The sequence below is a fragment of the Eumetopias jubatus genome, unplaced genomic scaffold, assembly GCF_037043125.1.
Source record: "Eumetopias jubatus isolate StellerSeaLion01/CBP00866 unplaced genomic scaffold, mEumJub1_p1.0 scaffold_2, whole genome shotgun sequence".
NCBI lineage: Eukaryota > Metazoa > Chordata > Mammalia > Carnivora > Otariidae > Eumetopias > Eumetopias jubatus.
Window position 1 is genome coordinate 197856376 of NW_028274808.1, and position 19214 is coordinate 197875589.

General features: G+C 57.0%; 1 protein-coding gene across 1 annotated transcript in view; it reads right to left on the reverse strand.

The window, feature by feature from the left end:
* PPP2R2C (protein phosphatase 2 regulatory subunit Bgamma) overlaps nt 1-19214 on the reverse strand; it is a 133714-nt gene that overhangs the window by 21485 nt on the left and 93015 nt on the right. Inside the window, exon 6 of the mRNA XM_088020884.1 lies at nt 4817-4981. Within this exon, the coding sequence (XP_087877010.1) occupies nt 4817-4981 (165 nt within the window). The remainder of the gene's footprint in view (nt 1-4816; nt 4982-19214) is intronic.

Sequence of the window (19214 nt, forward strand, 5' to 3'; positions counted from 1 at the left end):
ACATCGCAGGGGTCCCACGAGGGGCAGCGGCTGACATGATCCCCTGTTCTAGGGCCCCGGCCCAGCCCACGCTCTGTGCTGTCGAAAGCAGAAATAACTGTCTATTTTGAGGCATCACGGAGGGTGTTTCCATGGTTACCCTGTCATAATGACTAGCAGACAAAAGCCTCGAATTTCCACGGCTTCGGAGGAAGACGTGAGGCTGTGGGCTGGGCAGCAGCGTGGCCCGAGCACCCCAGCTCTGCCCCCCGACGGAGCGCCGGGGGAAGCCACCGCATCACTCTGTGCCTCAGTTTCCTGAGCTGCCCCAGGGCAGAAATAAACATCCGCTTGTGTGATCCAGGACTCTCTTCATCCAGTGAAGGGAGAGTCCCTGCTTCACCTGTTGGGAGGATGACGCCGTGACCACACATCTCCAGGTGCCCTTACCAGCCCCTCCTGAGTCTGGAGCAGCCACTGATTAACGGGCAGAAGCGAGGTATAAAGGAAGAGATCTAATCTCAGGGGCTCTTTAAAAACTCGGCTTGAACAACAACCATTTGTGTTCTGATCTGAAACAGCCTCACCAGCATCCCGCTAACTGGCTGCCAGCCGCCCCCCTGAGTCCTCAGGAGGGCTACGAGCTAGCAGGATCCGATCCTGGTGAAGCAGACACTCCATCCGCTCACTCACGACGACACGAGAGCAGGAGAATAAGCAGCGAAGCACACTTGGTGGAAAGAGACTGTGAACGATCCCCTTACGGGCATTAAAGGAGAGCTTCCTGTGCATGATACTGGGTTTGAGAATGGAAAAAATTGAAAATACACCATCTATTCCAATAGCAAACCTGTACAAACCAACCATCAAAACAGATCTACGAGTTTCTCTAAGACTTCAAGTTAGAGATTTAAACTAACCATTCCAGGCAAAGACAGTGGCCCAGCTCGTCTTCCAAGAGTAGAAGAATCCAAATAAAACTGGGCAAAGAGAGCATAAAAAAAGACAGTTGAAGACCAATTTCCAATTTCACCTATGAATGATTATGCAAAAAGCAGAATTTTTGCATTTATGCAAAAGTGTCTCAGCAAGAGCCCTGGCCCCAGGGCACCCAGGCACAGCAAAAGATCATGGTGGTCAGAGGCCACGGTGACCCTCCCTTCATGCCTGGGCCCTGCAAAAGCCTTCTGGAACCTCCGCGTGATCTCTGGGCAACCCTGAAGTTGTTATGTTCCCGGCAGCCCTGGGAGAGGAGGCGAGAAACACAAATGGAGTTGAGTCATCCAAAATGAAGTTCAAGTTCTTGCACTCTGGAGCTCGTGGGCTGATTCACATGCAGCAGACACCCCACCCCCACCCCCACCCCAGGCGTGTGACAGCTACGGCCCAGAATCTTCGAGTGTGTGCTACACTTGGGAAGCGATGGCTGGCCTTGTGGGTGGCCGCTCACTCAGACTCCTAGGGAACCGGATGACAAAAGCCAAGAAGGACTGACTTCCACCTCCAGCCCGCCAAGAAACGTCATAACAGTGTGGGGTGCACAAGGCTGTCTCTCTCTTCCCCAGATACCACCAGCCTTCCTGCACACACACACCTGTTTCCTGATTCAGAGTTGAAATCTGAGCTAAAATGCAAATATACAGACAGATGTAGAGAAGAACACGGTATCACTTTCCAGAGCCCACCGCTCAGGGATTATTTCTTGGCATATTTCTTTCCCCTGTTTTCTATTTCCATTTTTTTTTTTTTTTTTGGAGAATAGTCATTGCCTTGCTTTCTTACCCCCACCAGATATTTTAACATAATCACTTCCTCGTGTCATTAAAAATCTTCTAAATCAACATTCCAAATGACTAAACAACACTTCAGTATACAGATGGCATCATCATTCCCTTGTCATTTGCTCTGTTGGACGTCTAGAGTGGTTCTGAATTTGGTCACTTTATATAAAAAAAGCTGGGCCATGAAGTCTCATCCTACTTCCTTCCCATGGGGCTTGCATGGGCTCAGACTGGGTCCAGGAGTGCAGCCCAGACTCTTCCCCAACCTCGTTCCGTGCCAGTCTGACCCAGAGCTGCACACAGACAAATCTCCAGGCCACCTGTGGCCTGAGCCACAGAACAATGGCCCCCAGAGCTGTCTGTACCCTAATCCGCAGCACCTGGGAATATGTTACGTCCCGTGGCAAAGGGGAAACTAAGATTGCCGATCAGCTGAATTATCCAGGTGGGCCCAATGGGGTCCCCAGGGTCCTTAAAAGGGAAAGCGGAGGCAGGAGAGACTGAGTGAGCGTGATGCAGCGTGAGAAAGCCTACAGCCAGGGCTGGCTGTGCAGATGGAGGGAGGGGCAGGGAACCAGGCATGGCAGGCGCCCCCAGAGGCTGCAGAAGTGGGGAGGCATGGATTGCCCCCTACAGCCTCCAGAAGGAACCAGCCCTGTCGACACCTTGATTTTTGCTGGGTAAGACCCATGTCAGACTTCCGAACCGCAAAACCGTAAAAGAAAAAAAATCGGTGTCGTGTTAAGCCACTAAGTCTGTGGTCATCTGTCTGGGCAGCCCTGAGACCTCGATACGGCCCCGGGCTTCTCTTAGGGGGCTGGGCGCCGTCCACACGCACACCTGGGCTTCCTGTCCATTCAGACACTGGCGACAACTCCACGCTTTATCCCCAGCCAGGACCCCGCCCCTGACTCCAGGCATCCGGCGGCCTTCTTGACAGCCCTCCCTGGAGCCCAACGCCATCTCACACGTACTGTGTCCAACACCAGCCTGCTGGCCCCACCTCTGCTCCTGGCTGCCCCGCTCCCAGCATGCCCGTTGTCCGTCCCAGGACAGGACCCCACCTTCACCCACCTCGCAAACCAAACCTCAGAGTCATCGTGGTCCACACTCCACTTGCCAAAGGCTACCAGCTCAGCCTTCAAAGAACACCCGGAATGGGGCCTGTCTCCCCACCTTGGCCATCCCACCCAGGCTGCACTGTTTCTTCTCAGTGAGAACACTGGCAGGGGCCCCTCCCACCCCTGCTTGCGTTGACCCCTCTGCAGTCTCTTCTTTCCAAACACCTGTCTCGTGACATCATGCCCTGCCCTCAGCCCCCTGCTGTTTTCCCACCTCACTTAGAATAAAACCGGATCCTTCCCGGGACCTACGGGCGCCCGAAGTCACTTACTTGCCTCGTGTGTCTCTCTGACCTCAGCTCCCAGCATCCTTCCCTTTGGTCACTGCATCTCAGGTCCCATCTCAGAGCCTGCAGTGTCCCCCTTCGAGAACATTCTTCCCCCCGGAGACTGCATGGCTCAACGGTGCCCAGGGTGTCTGTTCTATTGTAACTTCTCCAGGGAGAGGACTCTCCCTGCGCTCCGCTCCTTGGTGGCTGTTGTTGCTATCTGTCACCACCTCCTGACATCACACGACCCAGTGAGGAGTTCATCGTCTGCTAGTTCCTGCTGCACCCGCCATGGCAGGAAGTGTCTGGAGCATAGCAGGTGGGGGCTCGGCTCTGCTCAGAGGGAGACCTGCTCTCGCCACCCTCAGTGCTGGCCACTCAGCCCTCAGGAGGAGGAGGGCTCAGTGCTGGGGACAAAAGCATTCCCGTGGGAGAGGTCTGGGCTCAGGGACAGGCGACAGCTGCTGGAGCACGTGCAAACCCAGAAAAGGGACGTGGTTCCCTGTGAGGAAGCTGGTGAGGAGGCCCCGGAGAGGGACTGCAGAGCGTGGGCTTGCCCGGAGGAGAGCCGTGTGGGGAGACGTAGGGGGACCGGACTTGGCCAAGGAGTGGGGAGGGGTTGGCAGCCGCAGAGGGTCCTGAGCCCGAGTCCCTGCGAGCCGGCTGACAGCCACCCTCTTGGACTGCCCAGGGAAACCAGGCCCCCCAGGGGAAAAGAGTGATGCTGTCCCTCCCAACAGGCCTCGATAAAACCGCCTCCAGGGACCTACTGGTCATTAATTCATTCAATCACTCAACAAGTGCTTATTTCCAGACACCGTCGTAGGTACTGGGGTAGATACAGAGATGAACCAAAGTCCCCACCCTCTTGCCACTGCAAGGTCACCCAGGGAGGACACCACGGCCTGACCTCCTGATCCTCTGCCTTCGGGGGCCTCTGGGGAACCCAGCACCAAGCAGCCCGGCCTGGAGGTGAGAGCCCCAACCGGGGCATCCCAGAGTCCTGGGTTCAAGTTCTGCCTCGCCACTTGTCACTTTGGGTGACCTTGGACCCGTCCCTGGAGCCTCGGTTTCCTGTTCCGTTCAGGACTCCGTCAGAGCTCGTGTGAGGAGGAGATGATGTGGGTGAGAGCTGTCTGGGCGACTGGCTCAGCACATCCAGTGAGTGGGAGCTGTTGTGTGGTCACGGGGGTTGTCTTATCGTGTTCCCTGGACCTCGTTCAGGCATCCCCCTCCCTGGCTGGCCCTTTGGCGGGTTCCAGCAGGAGGAAGTGACCTCGTGGAGTTCACAGGCTGCTGGGGGAGATACCCCAACCTATAGAAAGTTCTTCAGGGTGCAGCCAGTCTGAGAGAGGGGCACAGAGAAGGGGCTTGAACCAATGTGGGGATCAGGGAAGGCTTCCTGGAGGAAGTGACTGCTAAGGAGGAAGCCCCCTCCTTAGCTTCTGGCTCCCTGACCCTTCTTTTAGCTGTCTGGTCCCCGGAAGCTGGGCAGTATCTGTCTGGGGACCTGGGGGGCAGTGGGTGGCCAGACCAGCTTCCCCCGCCCCAGCCGGTAAAGCACATGCCTGCACCACTCCCACCCGCCCCAGGGCACCAGCACCGGGACGGGCGCTGCCCTGCCGTCCCCACTCTGCGCCGGGTCCCGGCTGGCGTGGACACTTACGTTTGGAGTGCTTGTCACACAGGGCGGCTGCACGCATGTCGCAGAGACGCAGGGAGCCCTTGCTACTGCTGTAGACAAAGAGGTTGCAATGGTGGGGGTGAAACTCTGACGCCGTGATCACCTCCGTGAGGTCCTCCATATTGGCCGGCTTGATGTCCACGATGTCTGGCCCCGTCAAGGAAAGGGCAGAGAAGGGAGGACACCCTCGCTGCTCTGCCTTCCCACCTACCCTGCATCTGAGCTGCATCTCCATCCCCGAGACCCCTGGACAAAGCCCCAGATGGTCTCTGAGCTGCAGACCGGCATGTCCAGCCACCCGCTGGTTGCCCCGTCTGGGTGCCGTCCACTGTCCCTGCAGCCTCCCCACCCCAACCTATGCTCTCTCCCCAGCCAGCACCCACCAGCTGCCCAGCCTCCCCTTCCACCCCCCACACCAGGTGCCAAGCAGAAGGCAAGGAGCGTTTGAGTGCCTAGTACATGCTGGACTCTTGGTGAACAATTTCAGTCAGTCCGTGAGTTGTGCCCGGAGCTGAGTGTGCGGGGAGCCCCACCCCGGCACCCACTCCCCTTCTGTCCACAGCATCAAGATTCTCCTTTGGGGAAAAGGTTCTCTGCCTTTCTGGGTTCTCCGCTCTCATCTGTGCCTTCCACTCAGTCACAATCACCATGAGCAAGGGGCACGTGGCCTCTGAGCTACCAGCAGAGGGACTCCAGGCTTGAGACGCGGGGCGCGCTGGGGGCAGCTCTGACCTCTCTGCTGGCCTGGGTGGTGTGCAGAGGAGGGGTGTGTACGTGCTGCTGGGACAAGGGAAACCCGGAGCTTGCGGGTGGGCCAGACCGGAGGGAGAGACCCAGCAATGCCTTTTGAATCCCGAATCAGGATGGAAGCCATGAGCCTTGGACGATTAAACATGGGAGCCAATAAATCCATTTTCTGTTTAAGATCAAGAATTCTGTTGCTTGCAAAGAAAGTATCCCTGACAGATACTCTAGAGCCCAGAGAGGGTAAGCAACTTGTCCAGGATGGCTCAGCAGCAAGTAGTAAGTCTGCGTTCCATTCCATTGCTTGTAGCCTAAAGCAGCAAATCCGAACCCCTTGGTGTAGCATTCAAAGCCTGGCATAGCCCCTCTCTACCTCTCCAGCTTCAGATCCAACTAGTCGCTGGGCCCTAAAGGCGCTTTCCTCTCTGACAGCGACACCCTGGCCTCTGGTCTCCCTGGCCTCTGGTCTCCCCGGCCCTGTGTGAGGCTCTGCCCAACCTACCCCTCTGGCTGAAATACCCTCTCCTCCCTCTGCATCTCTGTGGGGGTCCTGGAGTCAGAGTCTGGGCTTTGAATCCCATCTCTATCACCTCTTGCCCGTGCGATCGAGGGGAAGTTCCCTAGCTCTTCGTGCCTCTGTTTCCTCATCTGTAAAATGGGCCAACAGTTCTAACACAGTCTTGCTGTGAAAACTAGGAGAGGCCAAGGCCCTTGTTCACTGCTTGACACACCGCAGAGCTCAGTGACTATCAGGGACATTACTGCTTTTTGTTATCTGGAAAATACTGATTGAAACTCTGAGCCTCGCCTGCCATCAGTCCTTCCTCCCCCTCCCACCACCGCCTCAATAAAGGGGCATTTTGTGACTTTCGTAAACAGGAGAGTTTATAAAACGTCACAAAAAAATGTTGAATCTGGACGCCTGGGTGGCTCAGTCGTTAAGCGTCTGCCTTCGGCTCAGGTCGTGATCCCAGGGTCCTGGGATCGAGCCCCGCATCGGGCTCCCTGCTCGGCGGGAAGCCCGCTTCTCCCTCTGCCTCTGCCTCTGCCCGCAGCTCCCCCTGCTTGTACTCTGTTTCTCTCTCTCTGTCAAGAAATAAACAAAATCTTTAAAAAAAAAATGTTCACTCTGAGTGACCAGGGGCACCAAGGAGGGTCTGTGCGCTCATGCTCAAATATTGCTTCTGGAAGCACCTCCTTAACCAGAAACTTAGAATCACATAAAAATATAGAGAGGAGGAAGAAGGAGCCTGAGCTGGTTTCCCAGGAAACTGCGGTTTTCTGGGACGATAAGAAGCAGAGATTAAATCTTGAAAAATGAGACTGAACAGTAAGAGAGAAAAAGCCAAGACTTCTGTGCTGCTAATTCCATCCCTGTCCTTCAGGGGCTAAGCGCCTACAGACGCCTGCTTGGGAACCCTTCCATTTCTCCCTCAACTTAAATTGGTGTCCGGGGAAAGTGTGCGGCTGTTTATGAAATGCCACGCACAGGAGCACAGCACCCGTTTGATGCTCTGCACCAGGGGAACTAAATCCTCTCTGCAGAACTCGAGCCACGAAGCCCAAGGAAGCGTGGGGGACACAGAAGGGCCCAGGCCTCAGGGAACACAGGTCGGCTTGGAGACCGGTGTGCCATGTATTCGGGGACACGTGTTTACACCGTGTTTCGTCGGGCTACAACTCCGAGGGAAGCAGGCCTCCGTGGGATAAGGTGGAAACTCCGGCTTCCCTTCCGGGAGAGGTGGGGGGACCTGCCCACGGGCCCCACGGAATTCAGGGCAACCGCGCCCTTATTGCTTTTTCCGAAGGGAGGGCAGAAGTGACAGGCACCGCGCGTCATTCCCAGGCTGAAGCTTTGAGAGCCAGCACGTGGCGCGCCGTGACACCTTCCCCTCTGCTGTGGGACCCGTGCCTCAGGTCCCCCTGGGCTGTTTCAAGCCTCAGACCTTCCAATCCTCTGTTTCTGCCCATAACTTACCCTCCCGACCCACTCAGCGTCCAAACCCTCTTCACCGTCTCACATCGGGATGTTCTAGAACGCAGCTCAACGGAGAAGGATCAGAGGTGTGACGTATGAGCCCCGATCGCTCTGCCTCCAAGACCAAAACTCGTACACACCCAAACACAACCGTTGTTCTGTTTCTGTCATTCGTCCTGAGTCTCGGGCAGGAGCTCAGTCACTGGCCGCCCACATTTACTCAGCGTCTGGCCCGTGGAGACGGAGGCTGATGCTCATGAAAATCTGTTCACCAAGAGGGGAAGCCTGGGAAGCTGTGCACACTGGTGTTCAAGAAGGGAGCGCAGTGCGGGTGGGGGCTCAGAAGCCTCCTCCCCCGGCCCCCACATGCTGCTCCGAGACCCACGAGGGGCCCAAGGCCAAGCGAATGGGGTGTGGCCTCTTTGCTGGAGTCCAGAGTGCACGCTTCCTGCGACCCCATCATGCTTAACCCCTCCCGACCGCCTCATGACAACACTCATTAGAAATACATACGAGGCGTGACGGCTTTTAGAAGTCCACGGGGGTCAGTGACGTCTGCAGCCCTCTGCAGCGAGCAGGCCCGAACTGGTGACACAGAGGGGCCAAGGGCGTGGCACGTGGACTGAGAATCCTGTGTGTGGGCTCGGGAGACAGAGCCTCCCATACCAGGGTCCCGCTGACAGCCGAGGACCACAGTTCTTACAGCTCAAGCATCACTCAGGAAATCTCTTGCTGTTTCAAACAAAGGACTCTGGATACAGGGGGTGCTGGGGAAAGATGGACGGGTAACACTTCCACGGGACCCCAGTGGAGGAAGACACAACCACAGTCACAGCCAATGTGCTGGGGCCCCTGCAGGGCAAGGGCTCCCTGAGGCGGAGCAGGCAGTCTCGCACCTCTGAATCCCAGGGTGCAGAGCCATGCCCGCGCCCCACGGGACAGTATCCTTCAGGGCACGGCCACCCAGCCTCTTCCCACGGCAGCCTCTCTAAGACCTCCTGCTCGGCTCACTACAGGACCAGCCCTGCACCTGCTACCTGGCTCCTCGTGGGTGCAGGTGGGTACAGAGGGGGCCTGTCCCTGTCAAATTCCCTTCATCACATCATAAAGCCGGGCCTGAAGGCAGACTACTCACAAGGGAGGCAGGTTCAGAAGAAGACTCCATAGTGTGATAATTGCACCCCACACCGATGCTGCAAACACACCTCCTAGACTCACACCCATGTGGCCTTGTGCACATGGACCGGGAGATATTTGGTCCAACTGGGACCATACGTGGTGGCTTTGACTTTGGCAGGACCCGTCCTGGGCGAGAAGCTGGGGGCCCTAGGCTGAGCACGTGGTGTTCACTCTCTCTGGAATGCTCAGTGTTGCGTGCAAACGTCATTCCCGTTCCTCAAGACTCAGTATCCCCCATTTGCAAAATGAGGGTTTGGGCATGATCCCGGAGCACACTTTCATTTGGAGACCTGACCCCCGGGTGGCCTCTCCCCCGTTTCATGGTCAGCTGCATAAATCCCACTTGTACATGGTGGAGCTTTATGAGGTTCAAGGCAAACTGGCCTGGGAACGAGTGTAATTGGACTCATCTACAAGCCCCCCACCCCCCCTCCCCCTGCAAAGCTGCATGAATTATTCATGTGCTGTTTTCCATCTAATTGTTCTCCCCCTGTCTGATGAGCTTTCCTTTAACCTTTGGTCACACCCTGGCAACTAAGTTTGACAACCAGGAAGGTGAAGAAAGGAGCAGGTCACGCAGGGAGGAGGAGGAGAGGGGAACTCGCTCGGTGCCACGCCCCTCGATGAGCACAAGGGCTTTCTCCAGAGCAGCAGGTTGAATGGTGGCCCCCAGTACATGTCCACAACCTAAGCCCCGAAACTGTGAATGTGGCCGCATTGAGAAAAAGAGTCCTTAGTCCTTGTAGATATAATGAAGGATCTTAAGAGGCGGCCATCCAGGAGGCCATCCCCGGGAGCCTCCAGAGGGAGCACAGCCCTGCCAGCATTAACTTCTGGCCCCCAGAACCGGTGCGGATTTCTGTCGTAAGCCACCCAGTTTGTGGACATTTGTTCCAGCATCTGTGGGAAACTCAGACACCGGCTTGCTTCTGGGAGCTGGGCAGCAGTGGCCTAGCCGTCCACTAGTACCATAGTGCTTACTGGTTGGCTGCCCACCTCCCCAGTGAGGGCAGGGACCTGTCCACCTGCGCCGCTGCTGCACCTTCGATGTCTGGAGCAGCGCCCAGCACGTGGCAGGTGCTTCGCAGAACAGCTGCTGAAGTCAGTGAACCCACCAGCCCGTCAGGGGCCCTCGGACCCGGGCCGGGGGAGCACGGGGAGTGTCCCACCCATCTCAAGGGGAAGAAGGCCTTAAAGCAGAGGCGAAGCGCAGGCTCAGGGAGACACCAGGCCAGGGGGGCGGGGGAGGCGGTCCTTGAGGGGGGACTGTCACTGACTAGGGCCATGAAAAGAGCCACCACTCTCTGGTGCACAGGGAGCACTGCAGCGCCACACAAATGCTCGAGAGCGCTGCAGAAACCGGGAAGCACGCTGGGCACGGGTTTCTGCGGGGTTCTCAGGAAGGTTGCATTCCCCCACAGCGCCCTCCTTAGGTCCCCACTGCATTCTGCTCACAGACCGGCTAGCACTCAGCTTTCCAGGGGGCGAATACAGGTTGACCTGTCGGCTTCGCTCCTCTGAGTGCGGGCAAAGTCCTGTTCCTGTCTCTACACCTAACTCCAGCCCAGGACCAGCTATGCCCCGTGGGCTGGCCATGAGCCCACTGCTTCCCAGCTGTGCCACGTTCAAACCTCTCCACCCGAGTGATGCGTACCCCATCCTGTGGCTGAGGACATGGAGGCTCAGCAAAGAGGAGCCGCCCTCTCGGGACCGACTAAGTTGGTTTCCAGAGTTGGCAATACATCCCTGTGATAGGGGCAAAGCAGAGCAGGGGTGAGAAGTGCAAACTTCGGGCCGGGAGGGGTGCAGTCCCCTGAAGCGCTGGGGTCTAGTGGAGGTCTCGGGCTCCTTGCAGCTTTTGGCTCCTACCCTACATCATACAATGAATCCCTTTTCCTTCAGGGTCCTAGTGTGAATCGGTGTATTGCTCTAGACCCAGGGCAGGCAAATGTGTGTAAAAGGCCAGAGAGAGCATCTTAGGCTTAGCAGGCTGTAGAATCTCAGCTCGACTACTCAGTTCTGCTGCTCTATTGTAAAGCGGGTACAGACAGCATGGGAGTGAACGGCAGTGGCTGAGCGCCCTTAAAGTAGGAACAGGTGTCTTTGGCCCCCAGGGCTGTACTTTGCTGGCCGCGGGCCGAGGACTGCAGTCTTGCTTTTCTAACAGTAACTTCCCTTCTTGACCCCATGCAGGACTCGTGTGTGACAGAGCCCCACGGGCCTGGCTTCTCCCGCAGCAGGAGGATGTCCTCTGGAGCCTAGCTGTGCCCTGCGAGCTCCAGCCCTTGCCTGGGGGAGTCAGCAAAGCTCAGAAACAGGCATTTGTCCCCACCTAGAGCAAAGTCTGAGGCTGTTGCTGTCAAGGACACTGCAATGTACTCCAGGCGGGCCTTCTGCAGCGTCATCAGGTTTGCAGAGATTTTTATAGAAACTCCTTCACCGCCTGCTGCCAAAGGCAAGGCCTGATGGCCAGAAGCCAGCCAGGATCACATCGGTCCCCGGGCCGCAACACCACGACGCCCCACTCGGAGGGCCCCTGAAACGTCGGGGAGAAGATCACTGCACCTCCAGTGGCCCTCGTTCCTCTGAGCTTCACCTCTGAGCCTCGTCTCCCCTATGTGAATGGGGGGTGGGCACAGATGCAAAGGGCCATCACTCATCCACGGCCAAATCTCCCCCCGCCCCGGCCGTTAAGATCAGTCAGGCACATGAAATGAACAAACATCACTGGTTTGTTCGGGAAGGAGCTCAAGGGAGAAATGGGTATGGAAACCATCCCATAAACATCAGAGAAGTACACAAATATTAACTAACATCAGGCTTTAGGGGCAGCACGACAAATGACTCTATAAAGACACAGCAACTGAGGTTGGAGACACAGTCAAACCTTCAGAGAGCTGTTGAGGGCAGCCCCCGACCCTGCACCTGCGGGCCAGACACCTCACACCCCTGCGGGAAGGACCACCCACCCTCCACTCCCACAAAGGAGGAGAGGGAGGCCAGGGCCGCCCAGTGACATGCCCAGGGCCACGTGTGGGGCACCGCAGAGCAAGGATAGATCCTGGCTTCCTAACTCCCAGCAGGTGCTCCTCCCTGCGCCCCCCTGTTCGGGAGGGAGTATGTCTCCACACGCTAGGCAACCCCACGGGCAAGGCGGCTGGGGCACACTGGACTGGCTGGCGACCCCGCAAGGGGGCTGCTAAGAGCGTGGGTGGGGGGAGTTCAGTGAGGAGAAGGATGCAGCCTTGGGCTCCATTGATTTAACTGAGCAAAGCGTGGTTTATCTAGATGTCTCGGCAGGAACATGCTCTCAGGATGGGGGAGGCGGTTACCATGGTGATCGAGCAGCCACCAAGGGAGGATGGAGGCAGCTCTGCCAAGGACCAGCCACGAGAAGCTGCTCCCACGGGCTCTCCAGGGACACTGGAGAAGGCCTCCTGCACACGGAGGCAGTCTTGTTGGGGAACAGCCAGCAAAGCTGCTTTTTTTCAGCCAGTTTTCTCCAAAAGATGACCTGGCTACAACGATGAGCTAGAAGCACTCTGGCCAAACCGTGTCAAATCCTGTAAGGCTCCTGGCAACCTCAGCCTCTGCATGAATTTGCTATGGGCTGCCACAGCACGGGCGGCTTAAACAATGAATTATTCTCTCCCTGTTCTGGAGGCTGGAAGTTCAAGTCCAAGGTGTCAGAAGGCTGGTTTCTTTGAGGCTTCTCTCTGTGGGGTGTAGATGGTCCTCTTCTCCCCATGTCCTCACATGCTCTTCCCTCTGTGTTCCCCTAACCTCCTCTTCTTGTAAGGACATCAGTCATATGAGATTAGGACTCACCCTGATGGATTCCTGTTAGCTTAATCCCCTCTTTAAAGACCAAATACAGTCGCATTTGAGATCCTGGGGTTAGGATTTTAACATACGAATTTCGGTGGGACACAATTCAGCCCCTAACAACCGCCTTCCCTTCTCTGCTCAGAACCTTACTATGATGGTACAATCTTGCTCAGAGAGAGGAGCCCAATCACTGGGGCCACGGGGGGCCATTCCGTGTGACCGCTCACACACAAGCCCACTGAAGCCCTCGTCGGTCTTCTCCATGTGGTGAGCCAGTCTACACATCTCTTCCCCAAGCCGGCTTAGGCAATTCCCAAGTACCGAGCCAGGGAAGAGAGCACTCAGTTTGGAGTCACAAAGACCGGGGCTTGATAGTCCAGTCCCACTGTACACAGCTGTGTGACCCCCTGGACAACTTCTCCACCTCCCTGCACCCCCTTTTCTCCTCTGTAGAATGGATTGATAACATCTGCTTTACAGGACTCTGATGGGGATTTAATGAGATGACATTAAGTCAAAGGCCCTAGCAATTAAAAGTAAATAAAATGACTTAGACATATGATTTTTTAATAATTTTTAAAAAGCGCACAGTTAGTACTTTTAGCAATAATTAAAGTTTGCTAAATCAGAATCAGAGTCTCTCTCTTCCTCTTGAAAAACAGGAAATTAAGCAGATTGCCCACAGTGCAATGTATGCCCCTCCTCCCCAAGAAAACAAGGACTTGAGGGTGTGTGCTGAAATGCATGCCTTCTTCGGCTCCTAAGAGCTGGGGGAGAAACTCCAGACAGGACAGAGCCGGACGCACACCCGGGTGGCTGCCTTTTCGTGGCCACTGAGAAAGGGCAAACCAGAGCCCGTCCCGATCTCCCCTCCCAGGCCTTCCAGCCCAGCAGTGAAACCAGAGAGGCCCACGATGCTGCTCCAAGAGAGACACACAGGGTGCACAGGACGGGATTTGGGGGGAAGCCCGGAGCTGATCTGGAGAGTCCAGGAGGCAGAAGCATTAAGCAGAGGAATGAGAAGAGTAGGAGTTATCCATGTGAAGGGGGGTATGTAAGGCTGAGGAGCTGCAACAGGACAGGCAGCCGGAGCCCCAGTGGGGAGAGAGCGGGAGACAGGCCTCCGGACAGGGTCAAGGGCAGAGGAGTTTAATCAGGAGCGTGTCTCAGAAATGCCACGGAGGCCTGTCAGGAGGGATCAGAAGCACAGGAGAGGCGCACGTTCCCACCATCAGAGGACGTGCAGGGAACACACAGCTGCCACCGCCCGTGCACGCGGCCGCCTGTGTCACCTGTCACCTATGTCACCCAACGATCCCCGCTCTGCCCTGCAGTGGGGTGAAAAGCACCCACTCTCCCTTAGGGTCTAAAAGTAGAGCCAGGAAACATCATTGTACTGATGGGGCTGGACAGGCCACGGGCAAGTGCACCCACTTCTCAGAGCTCATCGCCGCACCACCCACAAAACAGAGGGAATGACAGCACCAGGAGGCGAGCCGCGTAAGGGGCGGAGATAGAATGACAGCGGCTGCTGCGGGGGCTATCGCTCTCCTCACTGCGAAGCAGTGCGGGGCGGCGCGTGCGTGGTGTGCGCGGTGGTGGGGAAGAGGACCCGCCGCGCTGGCTGCCCACGGGGTCAGCACCACGGACAGCTGCACGAGCACTCAGCTCCCCCCGGAAGCCCAGTCTTGCCAAGCCCCCCAAAGCAGGGGTGTGCTGGCAAGAGCCTAACCACATGCTTTCTGGGTGGACACTGATTTTGGGGGATTCAGACTCAGGGTCTTTCTGAGCAGATGTTCCTGTTCCTTCTCTGTAGAGTGGTCCTACTCGGAGGATGGAACAGGGCAGCCTGTAGGGTGCCTGACAGCAGGTCAGGGCCAGTGTGGGTTGTGTTGACAGCCCATCAGGCCCTGTGCCCCCTGGCGCTTCCACCTCCTAGCCCACAGCACAGTCCTCAGCCAGTCCCCTCCTTTGCTCCCCACGCCCAGCCCCCAGGCGGCCGAGTGGGGACCAAGGTTTGGAGCCTCTGCCCCTAACCGCCACACTATCCCACTTGGCTTCAGGACCTGTTCCATAAACGGCAATTAGAAATTTGCTCCAGACGGAGGCTTGGTGCGATGCCAGCTTCCACCATGAGAAATTGCTCAGGGGGGAGAAAAATCAACCGAACCATCTTCACAGTTCTCCGAGTGCTAAAAATAAAGCAGAGGCCCATCGGCTGAGACCCTCCGTGCAATCTGTTACCTTTAAGAGGCATCGAGCTCCAGAAAAATCACTCGGAGCTGCCTAACTGTCTCCAATGTTGGTATTACAGGACGTGACAGGTTGTTTAAACAGATGCGGACACAGCACCAGGGAGAGAAACAGGCTTCAATAATCAGACGACGCAGCGATTCTGAGAGCCAGCCTCAAAGACCTGAGGAGCTGCTGTTTAGGAGGGGAACACTGGCCACCTGCTGGGCCCAATGACTGCCAGGCCTTTTACGAGCATGATTTCATTATTCCTTACAAATATCCTTAGGACGAGGAATTTGGCCCATTTTACACTGGTAGAAATTGGTGGCCAATGAGGTAACACGATGAATCTGAGCACAAGTCTGCCAGACCCCAGAGCCCAGACTGCTGCTCGTTCGCGCCCAGCGTCTCTGAGTCCCCCGGAGCCCAGACTTACAAGGAGGTGTCTACCTCCTAAGACCACATGGAGACTGGAATTCCTCAATCAAAGTCGTCACAGACAACCATTCCTAAGCACCTACTATGTGCTGGGCCCTGCATTATGTATGGGGACAGAGAGGGCTCAGACGGGGTGTACCTCATCTCAAGGGTTTCACCAGAAAACAGGTTGAGGAGGAAAGCCCAGTATGACCAGGGAGTGTGGGCTCTGACAGCCCAGGAGGCACATAGAGTGGACAGAGCAGAGGTGACCATGTGAAGGGGGCTGTGAGCGATGCTTATGGGCAAAGGCGAGCCAGCCAGGCTATGAGAAGGAGAAAGAATGATCCAGGGGAGGAACAGCAGGAGACAGATCATCCCCTTCCCTTAACTCCCCCCCAATAACATGAAGAGAAACCCAACGGCCTGAAGGTATGAGCAGGCCTGATGCACAGGAGCCTGGGGAGGCGTGCAGGGGCCTGTCACTGTGAGCCCCAGGGCATTGCTGAGGGATTCGGACTTTCTCCAGAAGCTGACGGAGAGCCACTGAGAGCTTTAAGCTGGGGCCCGACGTGGTCAGACCAGAGGTCCTGATGAGCCGCTCTGTGCAGGGCCGGCTGGCTGGGCAGTGTGGGATCCAGGCAACGGGCCAGGCAGGAACGGTCTGGCTCCAGCAGGGCCTTTGGCAGGGATAGAGAGGTAGGCAGGACCCCAGAGCCATCCGGGGGGAGGAAGGAAAGGGTTTGGCACCTCCTTCCATCTTGGGGGTAAGGGAGAGGAAAGAGGTGCCTGGCACACACAGAGGCTCCGTGAGCTCTGGGCTCCCTGCCTCTCTGCGCAGATCAGCCAAGTCTCAAATTAGCAGTGCAGAGGTCCTCTGAGTCCACTTGCTCATTGTCAGTTCGTGCTGGTCAAGACAACGCCCACCTTCTCTCCTTTATTAAGATGGCTTTCCTTTCTCTCAAAACCTTTGCTAGAGATCAATTCTGCTTAAGTGGAAAGTGTTACAAGAAGGTAGTAACTCCCGCACGAAACTTCCAGTGGCTCAGACTGAACAGCAGCGCCCGCCGGGGCAAGTCAAGACACCGGAGGGCAAGCGTTAAAGGAAGGTGAAGCCCCAGGCCCAGAACCCCCAGCCACGTGCTTGCACAAAAGGGGTCTGCTGACTCGGAGCACTTCCCCAGCTCGGCAGGCCTTGCCGGCCTCCTCCCACGTTGGAAATGAAACGCCTTTTCCAGTTTCTCGGCTGCACAGGACCCGGCAGCCCGCAGTCCCGACACCTTCCCGGCAAGGAGGCTGGCTCCGCGGGGCGGGTGCCGGTCTCTGCGTGGGGCCCCTGTGTCTCGTCATGCTGATGGCCGAGCAGCAGTGGGCCCTGGGGACTGCCACGTGCAGCATGGTTCCCTGACGAACTGGTCTCAGCAGGGAGGTCTCCATAACCACCACACGCCCCTGGAGACTCCCCTCCACCCCTTCCGTCTGCCTACTGGGTATTCACTTTCCACAGGCAGGGGCTGCCTGCAGCCCAGCTAGGCCCCCATCAGCGATCTGCAGCACCCCCACGCCTCGACCTCAAGACACAGGTCGTCTTTGCATTTTGATCAACTACCAATTCACCTGCACAAAATTAAGAGGCAGCACACATGTTTAACACGGGGTTAGGTGGCAGGACTGGCAGTCAGGGGAGACTCCCGGGGTTCCAGGGGGAACCCCCCCCATGACTGACGCTCCTCTCTCGTCACTAGCCATCTCCTCACCCGGCCTAGATTCAGGCACCATCAGCCCCGTGTCTGCTCATTCACTGGGCAAAACCCCCACCCTAGCTCCCGTTCCACCTAGCCCACACCTGCAGCCCCGCCGATAAACAGGGCCGGAAAAAATGCACACCACTGGGCTTGGTGGTCTCGCTGCACTTGTCAGCTGCTTGCATGCTGGGTATGGTACTTGTTTATTATATTAATGGCTTATTGTCTGTTAGCTCCAGGAAGGCAGGGGTATTTGTCTATCAAATTCTAATAGAGCCTGGCATACAGTAGGTACTCAATAAATACAGTGGTGAATGGCATGTTCCCCAGCATGTGGACAGGGCACAAAGTATGTTTAAATGGGGCAGGGAGGCACAGCTGATAGTAAGGACTCAGGAGGACTATGCCTGCAATTCTGCGGTGGATCAACCCTCTTTTCTTATTCACGACTAACCTGTTCCAATGCCCCGTGGCCACCTCAGTCTGAAACACAGTTATGATACGGCCCACTGCCCCACTACTCGACTGCCTCCTGCCCCCGGCCAAGCCCCTGCCTGCCCATCACTGCCTCTCCCTGGATCCCCTCACTGGGCCCCTGGCCCCCAGGCTTGCCTGCTGGAATCCAGCCCACCCAGGACACACACACACAGCCCTCCCACCATCCTCGCCCACCACGCCCACCCAGGCCCTGCTCACAGCAAGGGTGCACGGCCCGGAGGCCCCCACGGGCAGGGCTGAGTTTCTTTCGTTGTCCCTGTTTTCCCCGGGGCTCAGCATGGGCCCGGGTCAGAAGAGGCACCAGGAATCAATGGCTGAATGACAGGGAACACTATCCCTTACACACTTGCAGGCTTTGCAGTTGACAAAGGGCGAGCGCATTCACAGTGTTACCGAGTCCTTACAGTAGCCCAGCAGTGTCAGTCTGACAGGGGGTGTGTCCCCAGCCTGGGGTCCTGCGACAAGGAAGCCGGGGCTCCGGGAGGGTGGCCGCAGGGGGCGGCCCAAGAGCTTGGCAAACGGCCTGGGGCCAGGCCACGGAGGCCCAAGGGCGAGTCCCAGCTCTGTCGCTGTCAGCCAGCCCCAGAGTCTCCCCAAACCTCCATTTCTGCATCTGCAAAATGGGGTGATAACGCGCCACTGCATCTAGCTTTCGTGCCAACACGAAGGTCAAGTGAGACAGTGAATGGTCTGCACGCCGCCCGGTGCCGTGAGCAAGCGCTGAGGATGGCCTGCGGCGATCCCACGAGTCCTGTGCCCACCCCGCGTGCAGACCTGGGGCTCCCATGTGACCCATTTTGTTCTGCTAGGAAGCTGGTCAACACCTCCAACTTCGCAGCGGATGTCTGGCTGTGCGGTTCACCACGGGGGCCCCCAACTGCTGGGGCAGTGCCTGCCTTTCCTGAGGGAACCCCCACACTGACCCCCTCCAGCACCCTTGACTCAGGCCAACCCTAACCCTAACTCTGGCCAGTCAGAGCACTGCATCTCCGCCACAGTCACGGGTTTAGAGGTGCCCCTGAGGCCCCATCATAGCCCATGGGGTGCCATCTGAGGGCTTGGTGGGACAGTTCACAGAAAGCTGGTCTCTTTCCTCTTGGGCTTTATTCTGGGAAGGCAGGGCATGTGCTGCTGGCCCCAATTTGCCACCATGGGGCACCTGAGACAAGCCAGAGCAGACCGCGGACGCAAGAAGCAGAGAGAACCATCTAATGACATTGTTTCAGCCCCTGAATCCAGCTGAGCCTGAAGCCTTCTCATGGTCCGTAAGTCAGTAAATGCCCATGTTTTGACTGAGCCAGCAGGGATGAGGCATTCTAAGCCTTGCAACCAAAGGAGTCTTGAACAACTGAAGCCCTGAGCACTGGGGACAAGGGTGGGGCCCACTGGGCTTCCAGCCTGAATGGTCAGGCAGATGCTCAGCCCAGCCCTCTCCACCAAGCCAAATCTGAGCTTCCATTCCTTCCGAGCAGCTCCAGCCTCAGCCCCTCCTTGAACCCTTGTGACCACCCCAATCCGCTTCCACCCTCCTGGCTCAGAGCACTCTGCTCCTTTGGGGCAGGAAGGAGACAGATGCTTCTGCTTTCTGACATGCAGAGCACCAGCTCTGTGCTGGGTGCATCTGGGAGGGGCTCACTGAATGTGCACACTGCAGTCCAAGCCAGGAGCGGTCAGTGAGGCTCACAGGGATCCAGTTACTCACCAAGGTCAGTGAGCTTAGGGGGCAGAGCGAGACTCCCACAGAGGCTCACACTGA